We start from the raw sequence: 25,011 nt of genomic DNA, 5'->3' as shown, positions 1-25,011 counted from the left end.
GGTGGTGGTGATCGTGGCGGTAGTGGAGATACAATGGTAGAGGTTTAGTAATCGTGGTCGTGATAGTGGGGGTACAATGTGAAGATTTAGTAAGTGTGGTGGTGGTAGAAATGTTAAGTAATTAAAACAAATGGAAAACTTAAGAAGGAAAAAAATGGGCAGCGCTAGCAAAATAGTTTCCGGGGTGTGAAGACTTGGTCAATTTTATTTGACAATTTTATTTTGTAAGTTATTAGAGGGAAATAAAAATAAAAATGAAAAACCCTCCACCTTACCTCACTCTCTCTCCACCTCACCTCTCTCTCTTTCTCCACCTCATCTTCTCTCTCTCCACCTCACCTCTCTTTCTTCTCCGACTAGGTCGCAGGCCGGCCGGCGACCATGAAAAAAAAATAATTTCACTCACTCTCTCTCTCTCTAGAAACTCCAGCGAAGGGGTTTTCTCTTCGCCGGAGTTCCGGTCTGTTCTTCAACAGACTGATCTGGCCTGTTGAAGAACAACCCATTTCCGGTCTGTTCTTCAACAGACCGGAACTCCGGGGAAGGGAAACCCCTTCGCAGGAGTTTCTAGAGAGAGAGAGTGAGTGAATTTTTTTTCATGGTCGCCAGCCGAAAATTTTTCCGGTCGGCGACCTAGTCGGAGAAGAGAGAGAGATGAGGTAGAGAGAGAGAGAGAGGTAAGGTGGAGGGTTGTTTATTTTGAACCATATTCCCCATAAAATATGTTTCTCCGGAAACTTTTCAAAATTTTGCATATTCCCTTTAAAATTTCACACCCCGGAAACTATTTAGCTTTCCTCAAAGCGCTGGCCAAAAAAATGCATATGATATTGAACTTGAGTTGTTTGGTTCCTCTAACATGCTTTCACCAATTAAGGTACGAAAACTTTGTAAGAAAAGCCCAAGATTTGGGCCTAAATACGAAAAAAAACCCACTCGGGAATAATAATGTAAAAAACCCAATTTTTAAATTGTTGGCAACACTTTTGAAACTGTTACAACACTTTTGAAACTGTAACAACATATATAATTATGTTCTTAATTATGTGTGCAACAAAAGCAAATTTGTTCATACATTTACAAAATTGTTGAGAGCAAACTGTGTTTTGTTCAAAAATTTTCATAAATGTTTTGTAATTTCAAATTTTGGATTTTTTTTTGCATTATTATTCCGTGTTGGGCTTCATTTGATATTTTGACCCGAATTTTGGGCGTTATAATTTTCCTCTCCTACTATAGTAGACTGCTTGTTAATTTTTCAAAAAAAAGAAAAGACTACTTGTTAATTTTGGTAAATTTTTAAAAAAATAATCAACACCGGAGTCCTTTCGTTCTTTCTATTTTTCTTCTTGTGAGGCCCTTTGGCTCTGAAGGCCCGAAGCAAGCCTCTCACGGTCAGTCCTGGATGGTGGCGGAGGTGTGATAAAAAAAAACGGTGGTGGTGGAGGTATGGTGGTGGATAAAGAACGTGAATGGTAGTGATGGAGGTATCTTGGTGGTGGTGGAAGTATGGAGGGGGTGGAATAGTGATGGTGGTGGATAAGGTATTGCGTTCCGCTTAATCGGGACTTCCATAATTTCTTCTCTCCTGACATTTAAGGGTGTATATTCTTTATACTCTAGTTTGGTTTTCTTGTACCAGTCTCGGTTGTCCAATATTGGACGTCTGTCCTCGTACCGTCCTCTAGAGCTGCTCTATCTATGTCATGGTTGCAGTGAGGGATCTGCAATATCTTATCCCTAAATCTCTGCCAATACCTCATTCTTGAATTTCTGCAAGTGAGAGATCTGCACAATTTCTATCGGAATCTTTAACATCTTTTCAATATATCTGGATCTGCACTTCCACGGAATCGTATCTGTGACTTTCTTATTGCGGAGTAGATGTAGTTACCAACTAGGCCACCGGTTGTTGGCTCATTACATGGCCAAAAAAAAAAAAATTTTATATGGTACGTTATTTCACCCATTAGTAACGTGGGTTAGCAGAATTTCCCATCAAACTGTCGTCCGCCTGGTTTCCACTCATTCGGGAATTAAATTGAAAAGTTTCCTAGCTAGTACACTAATTATATCAAAATGTAAAATTATTAACGGATCTATATTAGTACTAGTTATTTTGGACACTACTAAACCTAGAAGAAGCTCAGTTTGTTTAATTTACAGCTATACTTTTCCGGTTGAGTCTCCACTTTTTCCCGTCATAACTCTCTGATCATCTTCAATGGGAAAAATTTTCTAGGGTTTCAAATCATCTCCCTTGTAAAAAGGGAAAATGTCTCGTCAAGCACCTACTCCGCATTTTCACAAATCCAAGACTCTCGACAACAAATATGTAACTTCAATCTCTTTCCTCTCTCTGTATTTTCTTTGTTTACTTTCCATTTAGGGTTTTCTTTATATATATCGTTTGATTGTTGAATAATGAAATTGAGCTTGTTTAATTTGGGGTTATGGTGTTGTAGATGCTTGGAGATGAGATCGGGAAAGGAGCATATGGTCGAGTTTACAAGGGATTGGACTTAGAAAATGGGGATTTTGTTGCGATTAAGCAAGTTTCTTTGGAAAATATAGCCCAAGAGGATCTTAACATTATCATGGTTTGTTTTTTTTTTCTTCAAAATTTAGTAATTTAAACTCTGTTTATTAAGTTTTAGGTTTCTATTTTGATCATAGTGTATGATTCCACAACTTACTAGAAACTAGTTCAAGTCAATGAGAGTCATTCTTAAGAGAAATCAAGTTCTACCACTAAATTGCTACTCCCCAAGTATAATTTAAGCCAAAATCATGAAAAATAAGAAACTTTCATTATTATGCATCCGTTACAAATGACCTAACTAGTTCAATGAACTATTTGTAGATTTTGGAATTGCTTTTGTTTTTTTCTTCATTTTTGTTGAACTTATATATGTTAGCATAAGAGAGTCACGAAGTGCATTGATGTAAATCATATGAAGGTTTCCTTGTGCCAAACATGAGAAAGCACTCTGCCACGTTGAGCAGATTTTACCTAAGTTTCTTAACTTATCATGCTAGTTGATTCTGTAATAGGACTTCAATAATTGAACGTTTAGGTAGGCATTTAAGTTAGCTTGGTTAAAAAAAAGTCTAAATTTATTTCTTTTCGGCAAATTTACACTAAATTATGCTTAATTTGAGCTCCATCTTTTCCGTAAATGTTTTCCAGGACAATACATTTAAAGAAAACTGGTTCTGTTTTGATATATAAAGTGTGGCTAACCATTATTACTTGTGTTTTGTAATGCTCTCCTTTTGGCGGATTCATCTACCTCAGCAAGAGATTGATCTACTAAAGGTTTAATCTCCCTTTACCATTTTAATTGCAATGCTTGTGCTAATTTCAATATATTTCTCCTTTCTATTTTCAAATTTCTTTTTGGAAGTTGTAAAATATTATTAGACTGAGTCAAAGGCCACGAATCTACCTGTGAAGTGTTCATTTACTTTAGTTTTACATTTATCTTACTTCATTTTTACCAGTTGCTTTTAGCTATTAGGTAACAATTAGAAAGTTTCCTTTTGCAACTAGGTTTACATTTTATAGTAGAGGAGAACTAGTTTCAACTTTTTTGTACCTAGTTTTTATAGTTGTTGTTAAGAGAGTTTTTGGGAGGTCATATCTTATTAATTTAGTCATATTTTCTCTTCATAAAGTCAGCTTCCTATGTAGCACATTTTACTAGTTTTTTTTTTTGTCTTGAAGTTTACTTGATGTAGTTACCTAGTAAGAAGTTTTTTTTTTGAAACTTTGAATGAATATATTGAAAAGAAAATATTTACAAGAGATAGAGGGTTAGGTTAGTGGAATCCTCACGATATCCACCCCTCCCAATTTATAAATACGTCTACATAAGATATCTGCCTAAAGCTATGTTTGAAAAGTCGAAAGTTGGGACTAGTCGGTCGACCCGGGCCTAGCTACTAGGCGGGATGACAACGGGACCAGTCGGATTTCATCGGTTAAACTTAATATATATATATATAATATAGTTACATATATTATTATATTATATATATAAATTGTTACAATTATAAACATGGTTTATACATTAGAAATACAAAATTATAAAGAAAATCAACTAATTATAGAAATTAGAGAGAAAATCAGTCCATAAACTTATTTAATACCAAGCATAAACGTGTTTTATACATTAGAAATACAAAACTGTAAAGAAAAACAACTGATTATAGAAGTTAGAGAGTAAAATCAGTCCATAAACTCAAATTATATCAATTATAAACATGTTTTGTACATTAGAAATTCAAAACTATAAAATAAATCAACTAATTATATCAAGTTAGAACTTACTTAGAGAAAGAAGTAAGAATAAGATGTTGAAACAATCAGAGTATAGAGAAAGAGAGATAATAAACAAGGTTGAACTTACGCAGAGAGTTAGAGAGAGAAAGAGAAGAAAAAATAATGATAGAGAGAGAAACTTTACTTGCAATGGAGGATTGGAGCTAGTTCTTGTTGAAGGAGTGAAGGGAAAATCCTTAAAACCTAGATCTAGGAAAATCTCGTTTTTAAAAGAAAAAGAAACCTACATGGACCATGAACGGAGTAACTCGGGGCCTAGCCGAGTCGGCTCTAGTCGGCTCCGGGCGCCGAGTTACTCGCTTTTCTAAAACGACTATAACTGTTGACCCTAGTCGAGCGGCCACATGGGGACTAGCGTGTCATCGGAGCCTAGGCGCTGCCACAAGGCATCTATATTTTTTTTTATCCAAGAGTAGATAGTTCCTTCGACATCTTCTACATCCACATTACTGGCAAAATCATATCCTTATTTTTTATCCTATTAAGAAGTTTTAGTATTGAGTTGCTATTCTTTTTAAAGTTTGTTGAAGTAATTGAAGTTTACCTTAAGTTTGGTTGAAGGCTTGAAGCTTATTTCTGGTCTATCTGAAGTTGTTCAAGTCATTTTAAGTTTGTTTTAGCTTTTTCCTTGAAGTTGTAGCAAATCACCATGATCATACCTTTACTTTTTGTTGTCTGTTTGCATATGTATTAGCAATTCACCAGGATCTTACCCTGAATAAAGAAGTTCTTCTCCGTGCTCTTTACTCAGTTGCTTTTGCATTGACTTTATCTTACTCGAGAATCTAGTAGCGCCACTAAATTTTCTGTGAATCTTCTTATTCCTCGTTCAGCCTTGTTGTCACTCCCATCATTTTCAGTATCTCTTACATGTAGTCCCTTGATTAAGGCTTGCTTGTCAAATACATCAAATTTAAAAAAAAAGAAATAAATACGGAATTCAAGTTCCTATTACGAGGAACAAGTTATCCTCTATTGATTAACCAGTAGAAATATTTAGGAATGGCTTGTTTAGTAAGTAAGATACACATTAGTATCAAACTTCTATTCATCTCAAGGATTTTTACACTGAGAATTGCTCAATCAGTTAGCTGCAAATTTTTTCTTTGCATTAGAATCTTAGATTCACCTGCAGACTTTCTCCTTCTGTAAAAAGAAAGGATTCTGCTTGGTTGTTCCAACAGTTCCAACAAAAAGACTACTGAATGGATGGTGAATGTAATATGATGGATTCATATTATGATGCAAGACCAACCATGAGAAGTAAAGAAATGTTTTTTTTAACAAGTCAAAGAATTAGTGTACTAACATTAGAGCGTTGTGCATCAAATGGTTCTAGTCGAAACCAAAACCCAAGAAAACTGGAATGCGTAAGTTTACGTCATTACAAATACTCAATTTTGACCTCAATGGACTCCACATTTATTGATCTACTAGGGTATATCCCGTGCCCTAAGGTGCGAACAGTTGTATCAATCAAATTTGACGCCTTTTCATATTTATTATTGTTATATTATATTGTGGATTCCCTAACTTTTTTGTAATCTAGTTATTGTTTCTTTTTTTTTTTATTTCATTTTTTTCTTAAATTAGTTATTTTATTGAAAGAGAGAGAGAGGGAGATTTCAATTTCTTTTTTTAACCCTTACAGTATCTTTGTTTCCTTTTTTCTTAAATTAGATATTTTATTTCTAATAAGAACACAGTTATTTTATTTCCAAGGACTATATTTTAAATTTTGGGAAGGGCTTCTAGACAATATCCTTTATTAAAAAAAGATGTTTGTCCAAATCAACGTTTTTCCTTCCGTTTTATTATATAGATGGTGGTGTACTTCTTGACATTTTATTTCTCTTATAACTACTATAAATAATAAATGCAAAATTAGTGTTTTAACATTCATGTCTGTCACTGTCTCACATTATAATAATTTTCTACAGAATTTGAATCACAAAAATATTGTGAAGTATCTTGGATCCTTGAAGACAAAGTCCCACCTGCACATTATTCTGGAGTGAGTATACATCACTTTTTCAAAAAAAATTCGGAAGGCCACTAAAGACATGGTAGCACTTATGTTTGAATTTAATGTATAATTATATGGCGATTGTGTTCATATAGGTATGTGGAAAATGGCTCACTTGCAAACATTATCAAGCCAAACAAGTTTGGACCATTTCCTGAATCATTGGTGGCTTTCTACATTGCGCAGGTTTGCATATGTTGTACAAGCTCAATGCAGTATTACAGTGTTCCTAACATCCTATAACCCTATCTGCTATTTTTTTTTTGAAACTTTGAATGGAAATACTGTTACTTGTTGAGTAGGTGTTGGAAGGCTTGGTTTATTTGCATGAACAAGGAGTAATTCATCGGGATATCAAGGGTGCAAATATATTGATAACCAAAGAGGTATACTTCGATTTCTGACACTGACTCTGACTTAGTGAAATGTTATCCCTCTCTTTCAGTTGAGTCTTTGATATATCTATGCGGTTGGGGTACTTTCATCATTAGATAAAGTAACGAAGTTCATACTTCATAAGTATTCAATAACTAATAGGTTTAATAACTAGAGGTACATATTACTTATGATTAACTACACATGTTGTCTCGTCCGAGACCGAGATCAAGTACATAGTACTATGCTTTATTTTCCTAAACCCTGATAGAAAAGAATCCAAATAAATGAAATATAACACAGATTCATTATTTTATACTTTCAGGGTCTTGTAAAACTTGCTGATTTTGGGGTTGCAACGAAATTGACGGAGGCAGATCTCAATACACACTCTGTTGTCGGAACACCATACTGGATGGCCCCTGAGGTAGTCCCTGAAGACTTAAACGTACTAATTTTTGTCATATTCTGACTGGGTTGTTTTCAAGAAAAATATTCTGAATGAGTTGCACTGGAATTTGATACACACCTGGTAATGCTAGTTATTAAGTATAATTATCTGAAAAGAAGTTATTCAGGCATGGTTACTAGATATATTTATCCTTACAGTACCCCTCATCCATGAATTTGGTATACGAACAAACCAACTTATCTTCCGAAATTACGATTTGAACTTCAGAACAAGGAATGAAATGTCGAAATATTTCGACGGCCGAAATGGCCGAAATCGTTGGGTTTTTCAAAATAGGTGTACGATAATCTACTTACAGACTTACAGTTACAGGTATTTCGTGCCATATTTCGACTGACATTTCTTTGAAATGTCAACAAAAAGCTGTTCAGTAATCGAAATTTCTAGTTCTCAGTGTTTACTTCAAATTTTCTGGTTATTTTCTTCAAAATTTCGTCAAGATTTCTTGTTGATTTCACTATTTTTCATCTTCGCCATTGAAACCCTAAGAAGATTTGACAAAATTTTGAAGATCAAATTGAAACCTAGAGAGAGAAAGAGTGTTGGCAAGAGGAAGAGATGAAACTGCCAAGCATGAGTTAAATCCTAATGTCTTTTGGTCATTTGGTGGGAATTGGTTGTATCACGATGTACAAAAGTTTGATGTTTTCTATGTTTTGAGTTTTGACTTATAAGTCTATTTAATATTTTGACTTATAAGTCTATTTAATATTTTCAAAGAAAAAAAAAAAACAACTATCTGAATTTTTATTATTCAATTTATCCTCCTCCCCAAGATAACAGTTTTATTAAATATACCCCCTTAAACTACCAATCATTTGCCAGGTCATTGAGTGCCTGTTGTAGCACGTGGTTGTTGCTCTAGGCTGATCGAGACTCGATTTTTTTGGATCTGCAAAATTTCTGTTAAGATTTCGTTTTTTTTTTTTTTTTTTTTTTTTCTCATGTTTACCCCTGGTATTACTGTGTGGTTACAAATTAGCCCTAATATTTACCCCTACAATTACAAATGAGGCATTACATTTACCTGTAGATTTGTAAAATTTCCACACTGACCGAAATATTTCCACGAAACTTTTCCACTGTTGGGCCGACCGAAATTTCCACCGAAACCGAAATTTCCTTCCTTGTTTCAAAGATGATGAAAGAGAAATAAGGAAAGGAGGTAGGAAACTTGAAAGCACACACCAGTCACTTTGTATTAAATGGATCTGGAAATATGGTCTTCAGGAGAGGTGAGCTAATACCACTACAGATCCTTACGGTTGCTCGGTTTGCTGGGGAGTTATGAATTATGAATCAATATGAGATCTGGAAAAGGCTAACTAAGAGGGATGTGGCAATGGAAAGCGCACTTTTCTGGTACGTTTTCACTCGAGAAGAGGTCTTAATGATTGGGAAGTGGAGGGGTGTGCTACTCTCATGAATACCCTCGAGAGGGTGAACATCAATACAGGCCTTGATAAACCTAGGTGGTGGGTCAATGACCAAGATCCTATTGATGCACGCATTATTGGGCCACAGACGAGCCATGATCCTAAAACTAAAGATATTCGGTATAAACTTATCCCCGCAAGAGTTTTTTTCACTATCTGAGCAGCGGTTAAAGAAAAATAGCCCACAATGGGACTAGCGAGGAATAACAGGTCCAAATTGGTGCTCTCAATGCAAGCATCAAAAAGAGGACACCCAATACTTACTCCTACGTTTTCAGGCAGCTGAAGAAGTTCGTGACTATTTTGTATAATCCTTCAGCTTGAGGTGGGCGATGCACGTCCTTTGATTGCGGCATCTCTCAGTGGAAAAACCTGAAACTTCCAAACACGGGGACAGAGCTGTGGAAGATAATCCCTCATGCCATTGTTTGGGGGATATGGAAACATAGAAACAGTATTGTCATTCGAGATAGAATTTGCGGTAACAAGGAAACCATTAAGATTCAGGCATACCTTTTCCACTGTAGCAGGCAACTGAACTGGTCTAGGAACCTTCCTTTTCTAGATTTCACTGTAAATTTGGGCTACGTGGAAAGCGAGAAATGAAACCATATTTTCGGATAGGAGTAACTCTAGTAATCAAATTCTTTTCTCGTCCAAGTGCTTCATCTTTCACTGGAGTAGAAAGTACTGCTTGGGCAAGACAGAACTTTTACGACGTAGTGAAATATTAGGAATCTTTTGTTTTTGCTTGTAATTGCTTCAATTCTCTTGAAAGCCCTTAGGGATTGCACATTCTTTTTCTCCCGTTTCTAATTCAATCAAAATATTGAAAAAAAGATGTAGTCTTAGTGGGTCTTTTCAGGGTTTACCTTTTAGAGGGGATCGCGATCCATCCCCCATTTAATCAAATTGCTCAAAAAAAAGAACGAGTTCCGTCTCACATGGTAAGATGTAAAATATTTCAAACCCTGGAACCCCACAATTCGCTACGAACAAAAAAAGAACGCTCTATTAGTAATGTCCTCTTTGAGTCGGCTTTCAGTTCTTAACCGCATTACATGGTAAGCTGTATAAATAAACTGCTTTGTCTTGGTGTAGGTGATTGAAATGTCAGGGGTTTGTGCGGCATCAGACGTTTGGAGTGTTGGCTGCACAGTGATTGAGCTTCTAACATGTGTTCCCCCGTATTATGATCTTCAACCTATGCCAGCACTTTTTAGGATCGTTCAGGTATGAATTGCCTAATGTTTTCAACAAATATAAATTTCTTAACATGATTTTCTGACTAATGTTGCAAAATTGTTTCTAGCCTTTTGTTGTGTTTATTGTCTACTGCCTACATTGTTGCTTTGGCCTGACACATGACATCTATTGGCCAGGTCATCAGGAACTATCCTGAGCCTAGCCAAGTTACAGAAGTAGTAGGAGTTTCTTAATAATAGTCAGTAATTTGGTTTTTGGCTTTAATCTTCTGTCCTCGTATGACATTGCGTCCTATAGGTTAACCATCTCTTTTACTTTGGAGTATCCCCTTCCCATGGCAAGGTTCTTCGTGCATATATTTCTTTCTTTTCAGTTCTGTTTCTTTAAGCAGTACAAATATGAGATTTCAGATAGAAAACATGTTACTGAATTTCATCTTTTTTTCCAGGATGAACATCCTCCAATATCAGATCGTTTATCCCCCGATATTCAAGATTTCCTGCGTCATTGCTTTAAGAAGGTAAAGAAGTAACTATTTAGAGCATCTCCAGTGCAAAACTTCAATTTTTTTTTTCTATTAGTTCTATATCTCAAGTCTCAATTGAGATTTTCATTTCCAACTGGCAAAATAAAGATCCTTTAATTCTTTTGCGTCTTCAATGCAAATCTTTAAAATATTTTTTCTATTGGTTTAAATTCAAATATTGTCGAGTAGGACAATTAGTGTCTCAAAAAGACACTCCAGAAATAGAGTGTGCTCTTCATATATCTCTATTTAATTGTTACCACACCATTTTAGAGAGCCAAATTGAGTTTTGCATTGGAGAGAGTTTTAACAAAAAGTCCAAATATCCTATGTGGCACTCAGAATTTCTAAGATGGATTGTTGCATTGGAGATGCTCTTAAATCAGAATCATCTTATCCTCCTCTCTGGTGGTGGCTTATGTCACTTCCATTAAATGTTGACTAATTTTTCTTTCCCCGAAACAAATAGCTAATGTTGCTGAAAGGCATAATTCACTTGTGAACCCAACAAAGCAATAAGCCGATGCTTAATAAAATTACCAACATTGACCAAGATAATATTTTTTTTTTTGACACTTTGAATTAATATTAAACGAAAGAGAAACTATACAAAGAGAAAGGGGAGAGTGGCATCCTCACGATATCCATGCCTCCCAATTATAAACAACATCTATGAAAGAACATTGACAAAGATAATGAATTTACAATGACTTTAATGGGGTCTCGGTATGGATTTGATCTAAGATTATTGACTGTGGAAGTTCATCTTCCCATTGATCGAAGGCATGAATAGACTTTTGAGTAGCTTTCTATCTAGCCTAGATTCAAGTATTTCCATCTTTAACTTATCATTGCAGTGAAGCGAAAAAAGAACTATAATTAACTACCAAAACAATAAAGCAGGCAATGATTCTTTTATTCTTGACTACTTAGACATTTCCACGTATTAGTACTCATTGTGCCTCCCACTGATTTCAATTTCCAGTGAAGTTTATGTTCAGCATCCATTACTTCATTTAGCTCGATGATGTCATTCAAAATTATTTGACTGCTGATTTTTGTCGAGGATGGCCGTATGAGGAATACACCATCACCCAAAAAAAAGTGCTTGATTTGTATCCATGCGTTATACTTTATCCAAAAGATTGGTCTCTGACATAGGTAGTGTATTTCAGGACTCTAGGCAGAGACCAGATGCGAAAACATTACTTCTTCATCCTTGGATACAAAACTCGAGGCGAGCTTTGCAATCCTCCCTTCGACAGAATAGCGGAAAAGTGAGGTATGTATGCACTAACTTTTAGCTTTTTATCAAATGATTTGTATATATTGGATATACGGATGTGATTAAACGTGAACATAATCATGGGGATGGCCTTTTTGCAACCCTTCGCAACCAATCCTGTCACAGCTTCAATGCTTAATTTAAGATTTTAGACAAGTAAATAGGTTAAAGTTTGTAGTTTTCTTGTGTTATTAGATTAAACTATTTGAAGTTTCAAATTTTTCATCTTTCTTTTGAACTGCTACAAGGAGAGTATACATGTAGGCGTAACCATGTTCTCTTTGATGTCATACTTGATTTCAGAGTGCATCCTTCAAATAAGTTAGTTAATATTATTTCTCTATGTAATGTGGATTCCCTTCTCACTTCTCTCTGCCAATCTTAATTTAGTGAAGCATTTGGTTAGATATGGGATGAAGCTCAATTTCTCACCCAAGGCTATGCTTTTGGTAGGATGGTGCATCCACATGTTGGTACTATATACAGTGAGAGCAATACAAGTTGATGCATATTGTACTTCGATATTACCTGCTCGAAGACCTGTTAATTCCTGATTTCCATTATGTAAACCTGCGAGAATGGGAGGAAAAGGTGAGGAACTCGTCCTATGGATGTGGAGTATGGAAAGGAATCCAATGTCTATCTACAAAGTTCTATCGTATAACAAAGTGGGAGCCTGGGAACGGGGATTCAATCTTATTTTGGCAAGAAGTATGGCTGGGTCAAGAGAGCTTGAGACACAGGTTACCTCTTATCTTTGATATTGCCTTAGACCAGAAAGCGTCGGTGTCCTCTGTGTTCGATAAGGATAGGAAGGAATGGAATATTTGCACTAGGAGAAACCTCAATGATTGGGAGTTTGATCAATATGTGTTGTTGTGCGACTTTGTAAAGGATGCTTGTCTGAACAATGAGAAAGACAAGAGAGTATGGAAGGATGGGAGCGATAAACCTCTATGCGTTAAAGAATGCTATGAGAGGATAATCCCAAATGACCGGATCCTCAGGAAATCCCTAGTAAGTATCCTGCATCGTAAGCATACTCCGCCACGAGTTCTGTTCTTAGTCTGGTCTATCCTAATTGATAGAGTGCCTACGGTGGAAGCGCTAAAACACCGAGGAATTCAGATGGCTAATAGATGTATTCTATGCAAGACAGAAGAAGAATCGGCAGATCACCTTTTTCTAAATTGTAGGGTGGCCTCGAATTTATGGGATTACTTCACGCAATCACTTAAAACTTAATGGTGCAGGCCAAACACCATTGTAACCATGTTCGAGCAGTGGGATGGCATCAGGAAACCGCGAACCAAAAAGGAGATCTGGGATCTAGTGCCGGTCGCAATAGTGTGGAACCTTTGGAAGGACCGGAACGATAAAATTTTCAAGGAATCAAACTCGTTTTCCTTGATAGATGAGGAAAATGTTAAGGGAACGATTCACTACTGGATTAGTGGTTCCACTAATTATAAATTTTCTACTTTTTTGGATGTAGTTAGGAACTGGGAGGCATGGGTTATGTAATTTAAACATAACCCGAGCAACCCTCTTTCTTTCTTTCCTCTGTATAGTTTCTTTTCTTTCTATTCAATCAAGTTTTCAAAAAAAAAAAAAAAAAAAAACTTTCCCCCCTTAGGATATACTAACGGCCTAATGCTCCTTTGTGAAACATTTTTAGCTACATCCACATGTTGGTCCATATTTTTGTTTTTCTCTAATTGTCTCTTATCAGTACAGTTTCTTTTCACTAGGTGGTGTTACGTTTTTCCTATGCTTTTATTAACGTTTTCTCGTTCGGTTTCAGTCGATGCAGTCTATGACTTATGTAATGATATTTTTTTTTTGAAAATTGGAATAAATTAGTCTGAACTTTGTGCTTATTGCAGAAATATAGATGAGGAAGCTTCTATGGCTACTGAAAGTGATCACGGTATGGTTGAGAGCCCTTCTACTGAGAAAATACCAAGAGATGCTTCTGAATTTGAACCTGTGAGAACCTAATCTAGTAGGATTCAATATTTTTGAGTTCCTTTTCAATTGCCGTACATCTATTACACTTCTTCTCTTATCTAGCCTTCCGCACAAAACTTACAAATTTTATTAATCTTCCTTGGTCTTTCAAGCTTCAGGCAGACAGAAGCAACAGATTATTATCGTCAGAAACTGTTAATGTGGAAAATTTAGACAAAGACCAAGATTCAAAGGATCATGTTGTCCAGGAAGATGCAGAGAATTCGAATGATGATACACTTACAGATCAAGATCCCACCCTAGCTTTCCATGTGCAGTTGTCAGCAGGAACTAGTTCTGATAGGTTGTTATCTGCTGAAGTTTCCGTTGGTAGTCTAGCAGGTTCAGGTATGAATGGTATAGAAGAAAGAGTTGCAAAAGGAAAGTTATACTCCAGTGAGTCAAGAAGGACAAATGTTATAGACGAAGAACGTGAAGGAAGAAGAAGTTCTACCCGTAGTGAGAATAACGTATCCACCTCTAATCCACAGTCTGAGGAAATTAGTTTTGCAAAGGTAAGACAGTTATCTTTTAGTTGTGTAACTCCCTTAACACCATATATCCAGCATTAGGTTAGTGACGTACTTCTATCCATTCATTTTCTATGAAATGATGATCACTTTTTGTTTAGGGTCACATTTCTTTTATTGTGCTTAGACGTGCTGACACTTGAAGATATTTGGTGTATGCGGTTTCACATACCTCAGATGTTCTAGCTTCCTTATTCTTTGTTTCTATAGAAAAGAAATTTAAGGTTTTTAACAGCTCCTTTTGGTGTGTGTGCGTGTGTATGAATATATACACAATTAGGGGGAATTGAAACCTGTTCATATTTACAATAAAACTTGGTCAAATAACAGTAAACTATAGAGTGTTGCAAGCGACAAAACTGCATGGTTTAGATCCATCTATATCGTAATTTCTGTTGTGATCTGAATGCGTCCAATATACATTGATAACTTGATCATGTCCAGTGTCATTTCTAATGTCATATTAGTTTCGAAATATGGTCTAGTTTGATCTAACTAGGGGTTCATTCAACTATTTCGCCACATAATTTTGTACTCTAGATGTATATATCTGGTCATCCTAATGTAAGGGTGAGTTGGTCTAGTTTGGCGAATTCCGTATTATGGTGTAACCCAAGGGTGAGTTGGTCTAGTATCGGTCCGCTTGGCAGCTGAGATGCTTCTTGGATACTAATGGCATTTTGTTATACACTCGTATAAGAAAGTAAGAGGGTTTTATGGTGCTACAGGAAATATTATAGGTCAGTTGTTCTGGGGCCTAAAAAACCTAATATTTTCTTGACCCCTATAAAAGATTTAAAATCGACTCAATAAAAGCTATTTTCCATTTCTCAATACGTTAGCCGAATCGTTGATTTCAAACAAAATAGTCACATTTTCATATGCTATTTTATTTATATATTCGGAGTAAAGCAACTATTCATGCCGAAATGAAGAGTGTTTTCCATCAAAATAATCGCAAAAGGATATTGTATGTTCAATTTAGTTTTGATGGCCATGGAAACTGCAAGGTCATTTCAATCGAATCATTTTGAAATTTACTTCCGCGATCTACCAATGTTTCATAATGGAAGGCCATATTAATCTGTGTGTTTAAACTCTGCGAGTGCTACTCATGTAATTTTCTAATCATAAAATAAAAATTTAGAAGATATGAAACGCTCGAAAGAACTCGGGTAAAATCCTTCATGACTCGTATATTTATGAATTTTATTTTTAACCGATTTCTAATCCAAATGAGCGTGTCAATATCTCATTTGAAGGCTGCCGTGGCATCAGTTGTTTCTGGAAGACACGAGCTTAGTAGATTTAGTGACACACCGGGAGATGCTTCTTTGGATGACTTGTTTCATCCACTAGATAGGAATCACGAAGCACAACCAGCTGAAGCGTCATCATCTGCTTCCCCGTTGCTTATGAGCAAAAGCAACGCAGATAACAAAGAAACAGGAAAAAGTGATCTGGCTACGAAGCTGAAGGCTACGATTGCTCAAAAAAGAGTGGAGAACGAAACTGGGCAGACAAATGGCGGGGACTTGTTACGCCTGTTTATGGGTGTTTTGAGGAAGGATGTAACCGACATCAATAAATTGGTATGCCTTTGGTATTGTTATGTGGTTTTGATTGCTCATTCATACTAACTCCTGAGATAGTTATGTGTTTTGTTTATGGGCTAACAGGGAATTGACGAAACATTTCCTGGAGGAAACCTTTTCCCCTTACAGGTGCTTGTTTTCCTTTACTGCCATTATGAATTAAGCTACGTGATATTGTTTTTTCTTTCCTAGTTCAATATCAACTAATTACGAGTTAAGCTCGATAACTTTGGTCTCGTTTCTCCTTAGAGCAATTAACTTAAGTGCCGCTTCTTCCCCAGTAGCCACTGCAAAGAAGTTCATATTAGCTCCCAAACCTAGTGATCTTATAAGTTGTTGCAATCAAATCCTTAATCGAGGGATGTGGTTTTGGAAGGAGTATCAGTAATTAGATAAAGAACTAGTTTGGAACATAATGATGAAAGTTATTTTAACTAACAAATTGCGTGGGAAAAAGATTTTTTTTTAGAAAGTGAGAAGAAAAGACTGCGAAAGCACAGTGTTTAGCTTTACAATTTGTTACAACGAAGTAGCTAGTAAATGATTTGGTGGAATCATTATTATTAGAGGACATTAATTGTAAAATTTTCTTAAAAAAGCTTTATACTTCTTTTTTCTTCTGAAAAACATAAAGCTAAATCTTAACTAGTTTAAGGCTTATGCATTAGAATTTGAAGAAATAAAAGGACAAAAAAGAATAGAAGGATAGCTACAACAAAGAATGAAGTATAAGACAAGTAGTTCTACGTCCAAGGAAACTGAGTTACTTTTTTTTATTCAAAAAAAAAACTGAGTTACTTTTTCTTCCTGGCCACTATTTAATGACTAGTCATTTGTTGGATCCTATGTATAGTTACTAAATAGCTGAAAACCCGACAAGCAAACGGATATCGGTAGGTACATGAATTTTACATTTGTGTTTGTTCTTTTACTTTCATAGGCTGTTGAGTTTAACAGATTAGTGGGGTCATTGAGGCCAGACGAACCAGAGGATGTAATTGTCTCCACTTGTCAGAAACTTATTGGCTTCTTCCACGAACGACCGGAGCAGAAAATTGTTTATGTTACTCAGTATGGTCTTCTTCCTCTGATGGAACTTCTTGAAGTTCCTAAAAATCGTGTATGTATGCTATTTTGAGTTATTTATCTGCTTTTACGTTTCAAAATACTTTTGTTCCGACTAATGCAGTTTGAAGTGTCAGATTCGTTTATGTGATTATCTTCGACAATTGCAGGTAATATGCTCTGTGCTTCAAATCATAAATGAGATAATAAAGGACAATACTGACATACAAGAAAATGCTTGCCTAGTTGGCTTGGTAAGTTCCTTCTCATTTAATAGTGTGCTTAGGTGAGGAGGCTCACACTTTGCAACTTGGAACTTCATCGTTATGTTTTGGTGCCGTAAAAATCGGCATGTAGGACAGATAGACTCTAGCAAAGTGATATTTGGTTTTAAAAACTTAACCGCTAGCACTGTTACTTAATGAATACAGATACCTGTCCTGATGAGCTTTGCCGTGCCTGATCGTCCACGAGAAGTTCGAATGCAAGCAGCTTATTTCTTGCAACAACTTTGTCAGTCCAGGTTTACAGTTATCATAGATTTTTCACTCATTTAGATCTTCAATCATGTATAAGATTTTGAGCCCTGTGTTACTTATCCTAGCTTCTATGTCCAGCTCCTTGACACTGCAAATGTTTGTTGCTTGTCGTGGAATACCTGTTCTGGTGGGGTTTCTTGAGGCTGATTATGCGAAATACAGGTTTGAACTGAACAACAATGTGCAAATGTGTGATCGCCTATGTTTTAAAAAATTTCTTTTGGCACTATGCTCTGCATTTTGACTCAGCTGTTGAATGTCTCATAAACTGCCTGGCAATATTACTGCTTAAAATATTCCCAGTGAAGGATAAAAAAGAAAAGAAAAGGACACATTGAATGTGGAGATATCTCCTAGCTTTCAGGTTGAAAGAGCATGGTCTCCATTCTTGGACTCTTCTTTCCGCATTGCCTTCTTGTATATGCATACGTGTGTTAGACCAAGTGATTTGTATCCCTTACCTTCAGATATGGCGTAGTTGGAAGGGCATGACATCTATGAGTAAACTCTTCTGCATTCTAGTCTTGTGTATGCATTACCTAATGATCTGGAGTGTTCGACCAGGTCATTTTCATATCTTAAAAATCTCCTAAGTCGAACTCCTGGGGTTGGGTTAATGTTTAGTTGAACATGTATAGCTCAGTTAGTCAAGTCTACTTATGCCTTAAAATTATATTTCTCTCTTTATATATAGTGAAAGGGATATCTATCAAATTGACGTTCCTTTATTTCTTTATCTTCCTTATTGCTTCAAACGTAGTGATTGGTACGTTTGTTTATCTCCAGGGAAATGGTTCATCTTGCTATAGATGGAATGTGGCAGGTATTTATGCTTCAGCGCTCAACACCCAGAAATGATTTCTGTCGCATAGCTGCAAAGAATGGAATTCTCATTAGGCTTATAAACACCCTTCACAGCTTGAATGAGGCAACTCGGCTGGCCTCAATATGTAATGTGGCTGGATCTGTTCTAGGAGATCTTTCTGCCCCACGTCCACGATCTGGACCCCTTGATTATTATGGTCACCCTATTTTGCTACAGGGTGAGACCGGCTCTGACCAAACTGATGTAAACAAGGTTAGGCATGGAATTCTTGACCATCCTTTGTCGGTTGGAATATTGGAACCTTCTCGCCCTTCAGTTTCCCACTCCCGAAGGTCAGATGTCAACCAATCAGATTATAGGTACTCCCCTGGAGATCATGAGAAGGCACGGTCTAGTAATGCTGCATTGGACGCTTTAGGAGCTTCAAAAATGCATGAAGTTGAAAATCTTGAAAATGCCTTGTCTAAGGAAGCTGTGACTACTTCTAAAGACTGGGAACACATGAACTTAAGGAAGTCTGATCTTTCTAGGGCAGAAATTGAAGGTCTTAGACAACTACGAGGCAGTAACACCGCGAATCGTACATCTACTGACAAGCCTCTAAAACATATGGAACTCGCGTCTAATGGATTCTCAAATACACCAGTTTCTCAGGCAGAGCACGTTCGGCCTCTTCTTAGCTTGTTGGATAAGGAACCTCCTTCTCGGCATTTCTCTGGTCAGCTTGAGTATGTGCGCAACCTATCTGCATTGGAGAGGCATGAGAGTATACTACCTCTACTACATGCATCCACCGAGAGGAAAACGAATGGAGAACTAGATTTTTTGATGGCAGAGTTTGCGGGTAAGTGGTTTTGGCTTTCTTTATAATATTCTAACTGCTTAATTATATTAAAAGTTGGGTACTGGCTTCTACTTAATAGCTTCTCTAAGTAACTAAAATGCTATTGAAGCTCTATACCTGATGTCAACCTTTAATGTATATTCTTAACGCCTCTCCGAAAGTTCCTTGCTTGCACCAGTTCACCTTTAAGGTAGAGAGAAAATAATTCCATATGTTCTCTACAATGGGACAATGTGGGAAGATGTGGTCGATTGATACTTCTTTTCTGCACATTATACATCTATTAACATTCTGTAGATGCTTTTCATTTTTTATGACCAGGCTGAGACTCATCTAATATGTTTATGACAGTTAAATAAAATGTAAATACCTACTTTTCTTATCCTATAGAGGTTTCTGGGCTTGGAAGAGAAAGCGGATATGCGGAATCTACTCCAAGAGTCTCTCACAAAGCTGCAGCTAAGAAACCTGGACCGCCCTCATCCAATGAAGGAGCGGCTTCAACATCTGGTATTGTGTCTCAGACAGCATCAGGTGTGCTATCTGGGTCTGGTGTTCTAAATGCCAGACCAGGAAGCACGACATCATCTGGGTTACTTTCCCATATGGTATCATCATTGAATGCTGATGTGGCAACGGAATATCTTGAAAAGGTGGCAGATCTTTTGCTTGAGTTTGCACGGGCAGACACAACTGTAAAATCATATATGTGTACCCAGAGTTTGCTTAGTCGACTTTTTCAGATGTTCAATAGGGTGGAAGCACCTATTCTTTTAAAGGTTGACATAAATCCCAACTTATTTATGTTGGTGTAAGCTCTTTATCTTTTGATTATTCTAACTATTCTGTTTATAGCTTTTGATGTGCATCAATCATTTGTCAACCGACCCAAACTGTTTAGAGAATCTACAACGAGCAGATGCAATTAAATACTTAATCCCGAATCTCGAACTTAAGGAAGGGCCTCTTATATCTCAAATACATACTGAAGTGAGTCCTCTACTTACAAGTGCTAATGATGCTAATGAATCGACATTTGCAATTTTATTGTAGTTGGAGTATGTTGGGCAATTGATAAGCTGTTTGTAACTGTGTATCTACTCCTGAGTTTTGACTTGTTTGATTCTTTCTATTCTAAAAATGTTATCGTATCCATCAAATTTTCTTTTGGTGATTATAGTTTCCTGGACTTCATCACTAGTGCATCCACAACTGTTAGGGCTTAGTTCGTGAAGCTCAACATAATATGATTAAACAACTGCGTTAAGCAAAGAAGACTCATTATATGAGCATCGTATGAGAAATACTACCACATTTATATTTCTGATGTTTTAGGTGTTGTCCTCTTACAAGTAACAAATAATGGATTTATTTCTGGCCAAAATGGCATAAATTGTTTACGTCACGTACTCATTCATAGTTATCATGTTAGGTCTACACAAGGAATTAAATTTCAAATTATTTCTGCCAAAATGGCCGAACTATTTCCATTTTTCATGCCTACCGAAATTTCCACCAAAACCGAAATTTAAGTACTTTCTCTTAAAAATGCTATCGAATGAATCATATTTCGAAATATTTTGGCCGATATGACCGAATATTTCAATTCACATGCCTGAATATTTCAATTCACATGCCTACCGATATTTCCACCGCAACTGAAATTTAATTACTTGGGTCTATATTATGTTAATCTTAAGTATTTAAATTTAAGTTTTAACAAAGTCATTATACCTTATGTGAACGACTTTTAACTTATTCTGCCATTTAGTTTATTCTTATGTATCAGGGATATTCCCTTTTAATATCTTCTGCCATGATGGATATGATTCTGTTACTTGATATACACGGTTACTTCCTGGATATAGACAGTCGTATCCACTTCAATAGGTGTCATATTGTAATGTAAGAAATTGTATGTAACTTGTGTCTGCAGTTGCACAAAATTATATTCAGATCCTTGAGAATTGTTTGTTTATAATTTAAGAATGCCTGATAATAAAAATAGATGAAGCAACAGTATTTAAGTCAAGAAAAAACTTATAACACGAATTGTTGCATCAGTTATTAGAATTCTTTAGGGTTTTCCGACTTGCCATATTCAAGTTACAAAGGTTTACTCTATACATGATAGATCTAACTGCTATATTAACGTCGAGACGGGGTTTGTATGAAACAATTGTTTATCTCGTGCATTTGTATTATTACCCGGCTTTTTAGTGGGTTGTTAACTGTTAGTTATATATGGGGTCTGATTGTTTCTAACTAATTTCATTTTTGAAGGTTCTCAATGCACTGTTCAATCTCTGTAAGATAAACAAAAGGAGACAGGAACAAGCTGCTGAAAATGGAATTATTCCACATTTGATGCACTTCATCATGTCAAATTCGCCATTGAAACAATATGCATTGCCTCTGCTGTGTGACATGGCTCACGCATCCCGTAATTCTAGGGAGCAACTAAGGGCCCATGGTGGACTGGATGTGTATTTGAGCTTACTGGATGATGAACTTTGGGCAGTAACGGCATTAGATTCTCTTGCTGTATGTTTGGCTCATGACAATGATAACAGAAAAGTAGAACAAGCATTACTCAAGAAAGAAGCAGTTCAAAAATTGGTGAAGTTCTTCCAAGGCTGTCCAGAACAACAATTTGTGAACATACTGGAACCATTCTTGAAAATTGTCACGTAATACTCGCCTCACTCTTTTTCTTCTCTTCTTTTCGCCTTATAATCCATATATCTGTGACACGTCTTATTTGTTTGTTAATGCTGGAACATTTTCTCTGAGCTAACAGCAAATATGATTTATCAACAGTTTTATAGCGATCAATCTGCCAATTCAATCTGCCAATTGGCAGATTATCTGAGCCGTAGTTCATTTGAACGGGTGATTATATTTATACCATCAACAATTCTTCGAGCATGTCATTGGAGATTCCTAATTAAGCTCAATAAGCTTTATTTATGTAGTGAAATGATTATTAAGAAGTAAGGCAAACTAATTGATCTAACAAGTGCGCAAGTCCTTACTTGCTCCGCACAGGAATAACTTCTACACTATTTTTATTAGAAAAACTGGTGCTTTGACATTACTCGCAAATATTTTTGCTTATTACCTGACGTTACTCTCCTGCCTTGATAAGGAAACTGATATATTCTTCTTCAACATAATTTCCATATACGTATGATTGATATTATTGATGCTTTAATCTATTCATGCAGAAAATCATCACGGATTAACACAACGCTAGCTGTCAATGGTTTGACACCACTGCTTATAGCAAGACTGGATCATCAAGATGCTATAGCTCGTCTCAATCTGCTCAGACTGATAAAGGTATATTACTGGGGTTTCTTCTGCTTCTGTGTACCACACAATTTTTCAACATGCCACATCACTTTCAATAGATATCATTGATTCATTGCAATAAGCCTTAATTATCTCTTTTTGCTGCATGAAGCCTCTCTCTTAAATCTTGACCCAGTTACTTAATCAACGTCGTCCATTAAAGTAAATCTTGATTGTCTAAAGTCAGCCCCCCAGGGTCTACCGACTCTCTCCTTCCAAAGCTTCTACCTTAAGGGATCTCTATTATTTGCGTCTGATTCGTCTTCTACATCTTCACCAGTCCATGTTTGAGCTTTTGTTCACTTATTGATGTAATCTGTAAATCATTTCACTTTCACTTCACTTCAAATTTGTAACAATATTCTTCTATAAAGACTACAAGTTCAAGTCTAAAAAGGGGACATCTTAAAGCCTAAACCATCAAAATTGAGATGTCTTGAGAGATTCAAGATCCCACAATCAGCAAACCTTGGATACTATCCTAATCCCACAATTCCAACCAACAGTTCAAATTAAAAAATATAACTTTATTAAAGCCCAGTAGTAGGCACTAGTCAGTTGCCAATGCTTAAGACCCCAAAACCAACACTAAAACCTCAAATGTCCTCACCTATACCATGCTATCTATCAAAAACTGTTCAGTAGTAGATAATATTAGCGCGTCCTGATTATGGGCAATTACTTGCATTTCTTTTTTTTTGAGTAATTTGAATGAATATATTGAGAAAAAGAATGTAAAGGGGGAGGGGTAGGACTTGGGATATCTCAAGATACCCAAGCCTCCCAATTGATTAGTGTCAAAATATGAAGCTGAACTTAAGGATTTAACTCTCTTAGCCCAGGAAAATTGTCCCTTCGGCAATTACTTACATTCTGTGAACACATACCTTAATTAGCTTAAAAAAACACTACTACGTAGAGTTGATTGTATTGGTGTGGATCGTCCTGATGAAAAGCAAGGTCTGCTTGGAATGTTCCATGACTTTTTGCTAATATTCGCGGACTAATTATGCTGTGGCGGGTCTCCTTTTATAACTTCAGACATATAAACCACTTCGGCAAAAAATTGTTTTTGTATTTTAACAATGTTTAGAATTGTTAAATTGCTTTGCATTTTGACATCCTATATTATCAAGTTCATATAGTCTAACACTATTAAATTGCTACATGTTGTAGCAGTATATCACTTAATAAACACCACCATTACATAAACAGAAGACATGAATATTCGTAAAAGTTATACAGTTTAGACTTGAAATAACTACGTAACTCGAATTCCATATTACAGGCTGTGTACGAACACCACCCACGACCAAAGCAACTTATTGTGGAGAACGATTTGCCTCAGAAGTTACAGAATCTCATCGAAGAACGCAGAGATGGACAGAGCTATGGAGGTCAAGTTTTAGTGAAACAAATGGCTACTGCATTGCTTAAAGCACTTCATATCAACACCGTTCTGTAAAATCATGTGACCCGTATCTCTGGTTCTCTGTTCTTGTATATTTGATGTCTTAGGAGGTAATGTAGTTGTTTTATCTCTTCTTTTTGTCCCTTTTTCAGTTTTCATTTGTCTCTGTTGTGTCTAATTTAGTTTTTCCATGTCAAGCATGATGGTTTGTCTGTGTTCGAAAGCATAATTCTCTCTTTTGTAATTCTTCTTTTCATTTTTAGTTTGATTGAGTTGTGTATAATGTATAAACTGTTTGTGGCTGGATATTGTTCTCTATGAAAGGTGTGTAATTTAGAGTTCTTGTTTTACATATTTTAGCGCAAATCATGCAGTTAAAACCATTAATGGGTTGAAAACTGTTAAAATGAGCCAGGGGTGTGATGATTGATCACTCCAGGTAGCTTACTTTCAATCCCCAATGTGTCGGATGAAAAACCTATTTGTGCATGCAGTGAAGTAGAGTTTGGCTCAGTGTCTTATTTATGCATTGGTGGTACAATGTGTATCTTTGGTTCTAAGCTATTGAGAATTAAGCAGCCGATGGCAGTTAGTGGTTAGGATGTTGCATCACTTCTTGGGTCAATCTCTGAGTAAGACTCTAGGCATTCCTCATTTGTGAAGTTAGGTTTTTCTTTGTGTTAACAGTGTAAGAATAAAGAAAGTTGTCTGGATAAACTTGTGTGTACTTGTATGTCTCGCACCAATAACATTTGAATTGGTCCATTTACTATAACCAAGTCAAGTGTTACATTGCTCGGAGTCAAGTCGAGACCGATACAAGTTCATCTTGACTCCACAATTAGCCCCACAAAGGATGCCATCATTTCAAGCTTTACCATTTGGATCTCTCTAAGATTAATGTCATCCTCGATCTCATCATCTAGGTTTTCGGGGCTTTACATTGGTGTTTTAATGGTAGAAATCCAAGAAAAACAACCTCATCATCTAGGGGTTGAGGCTTTACATTGGTGTTTTAACAGTAGAAATGATATTCTACTTCTCATATATAACACATCAACAACTAAAGGTTACGGCTTCGGGGAATAAAGAATAATCTCCGGAGAATAATAAATTAATTAATAAATATTAATTTAGAGGACAAAATTTTTCTGTTGATCCAACAA

The 25,011-nt window shown here is 36.2% G+C and overlaps 1 protein-coding gene across 4 annotated transcripts; it reads left to right on the top strand.

Moving 5' to 3' along the window:
* Positions 1-1,974: 1,974 nt before the first annotated feature.
* On the top strand, positions 1,975-24,197 carry LOC147548479 (MAP3K epsilon protein kinase 1-like). 4 transcript variants are annotated; one of them, XM_086668941.1, is made up of 24 exons: positions 1,975-2,335; positions 2,466-2,600; positions 3,299-3,319; positions 6,286-6,359; positions 6,467-6,557; positions 6,674-6,757; positions 7,072-7,173; positions 9,756-9,887; positions 10,309-10,380; positions 11,562-11,668; positions 13,558-13,660; positions 13,801-14,196; positions 15,474-15,803; positions 15,891-15,935; positions 16,747-16,926; positions 17,042-17,125; positions 17,303-17,394; positions 17,489-17,572; positions 18,197-19,080; positions 19,471-19,859; positions 19,936-20,070; positions 21,364-21,770; positions 22,308-22,422; positions 23,723-24,197. In XM_086668941.1, the coding sequence occupies exons 1-24, from the start codon at positions 2,276-2,278 to the stop codon at positions 23,897-23,899; spliced, it is 4,299 nt and encodes a 1,432-aa protein (XP_086525067.1). In that variant the 5' UTR covers positions 1,975-2,275; the 3' UTR covers positions 23,900-24,197. The 4 variants fall into 4 exon arrangements, with proteins under 4 accessions (XP_086525067.1, XP_086525066.1, XP_086525068.1 ...); XM_086668940.1 differs by having other exon boundaries at positions 13,795-14,196; XM_086668942.1 differs by lacking the exons at positions 1,975-2,335; positions 2,466-2,600; positions 3,299-3,319; positions 6,286-6,359 and adding an exon at positions 12,125-12,414 and having other exon boundaries at positions 13,795-14,196.
* The last annotated feature ends 814 nt before the right edge of the window (positions 24,198-25,011 follow it).

The sequence above is a fragment of the Eschscholzia californica genome, unplaced genomic scaffold (genome assembly GCF_041429995.1).
Source record: "Eschscholzia californica isolate CP2 unplaced genomic scaffold, dmEscCali1.0.p SCAF_3, whole genome shotgun sequence".
Taxonomy (NCBI): domain Eukaryota; kingdom Viridiplantae; phylum Streptophyta; class Magnoliopsida; order Ranunculales; family Papaveraceae; genus Eschscholzia; species Eschscholzia californica.
Note: the sequence above shows the minus strand (reverse complement) of the source record. Positions and strands in the feature narration are given on the sequence as shown.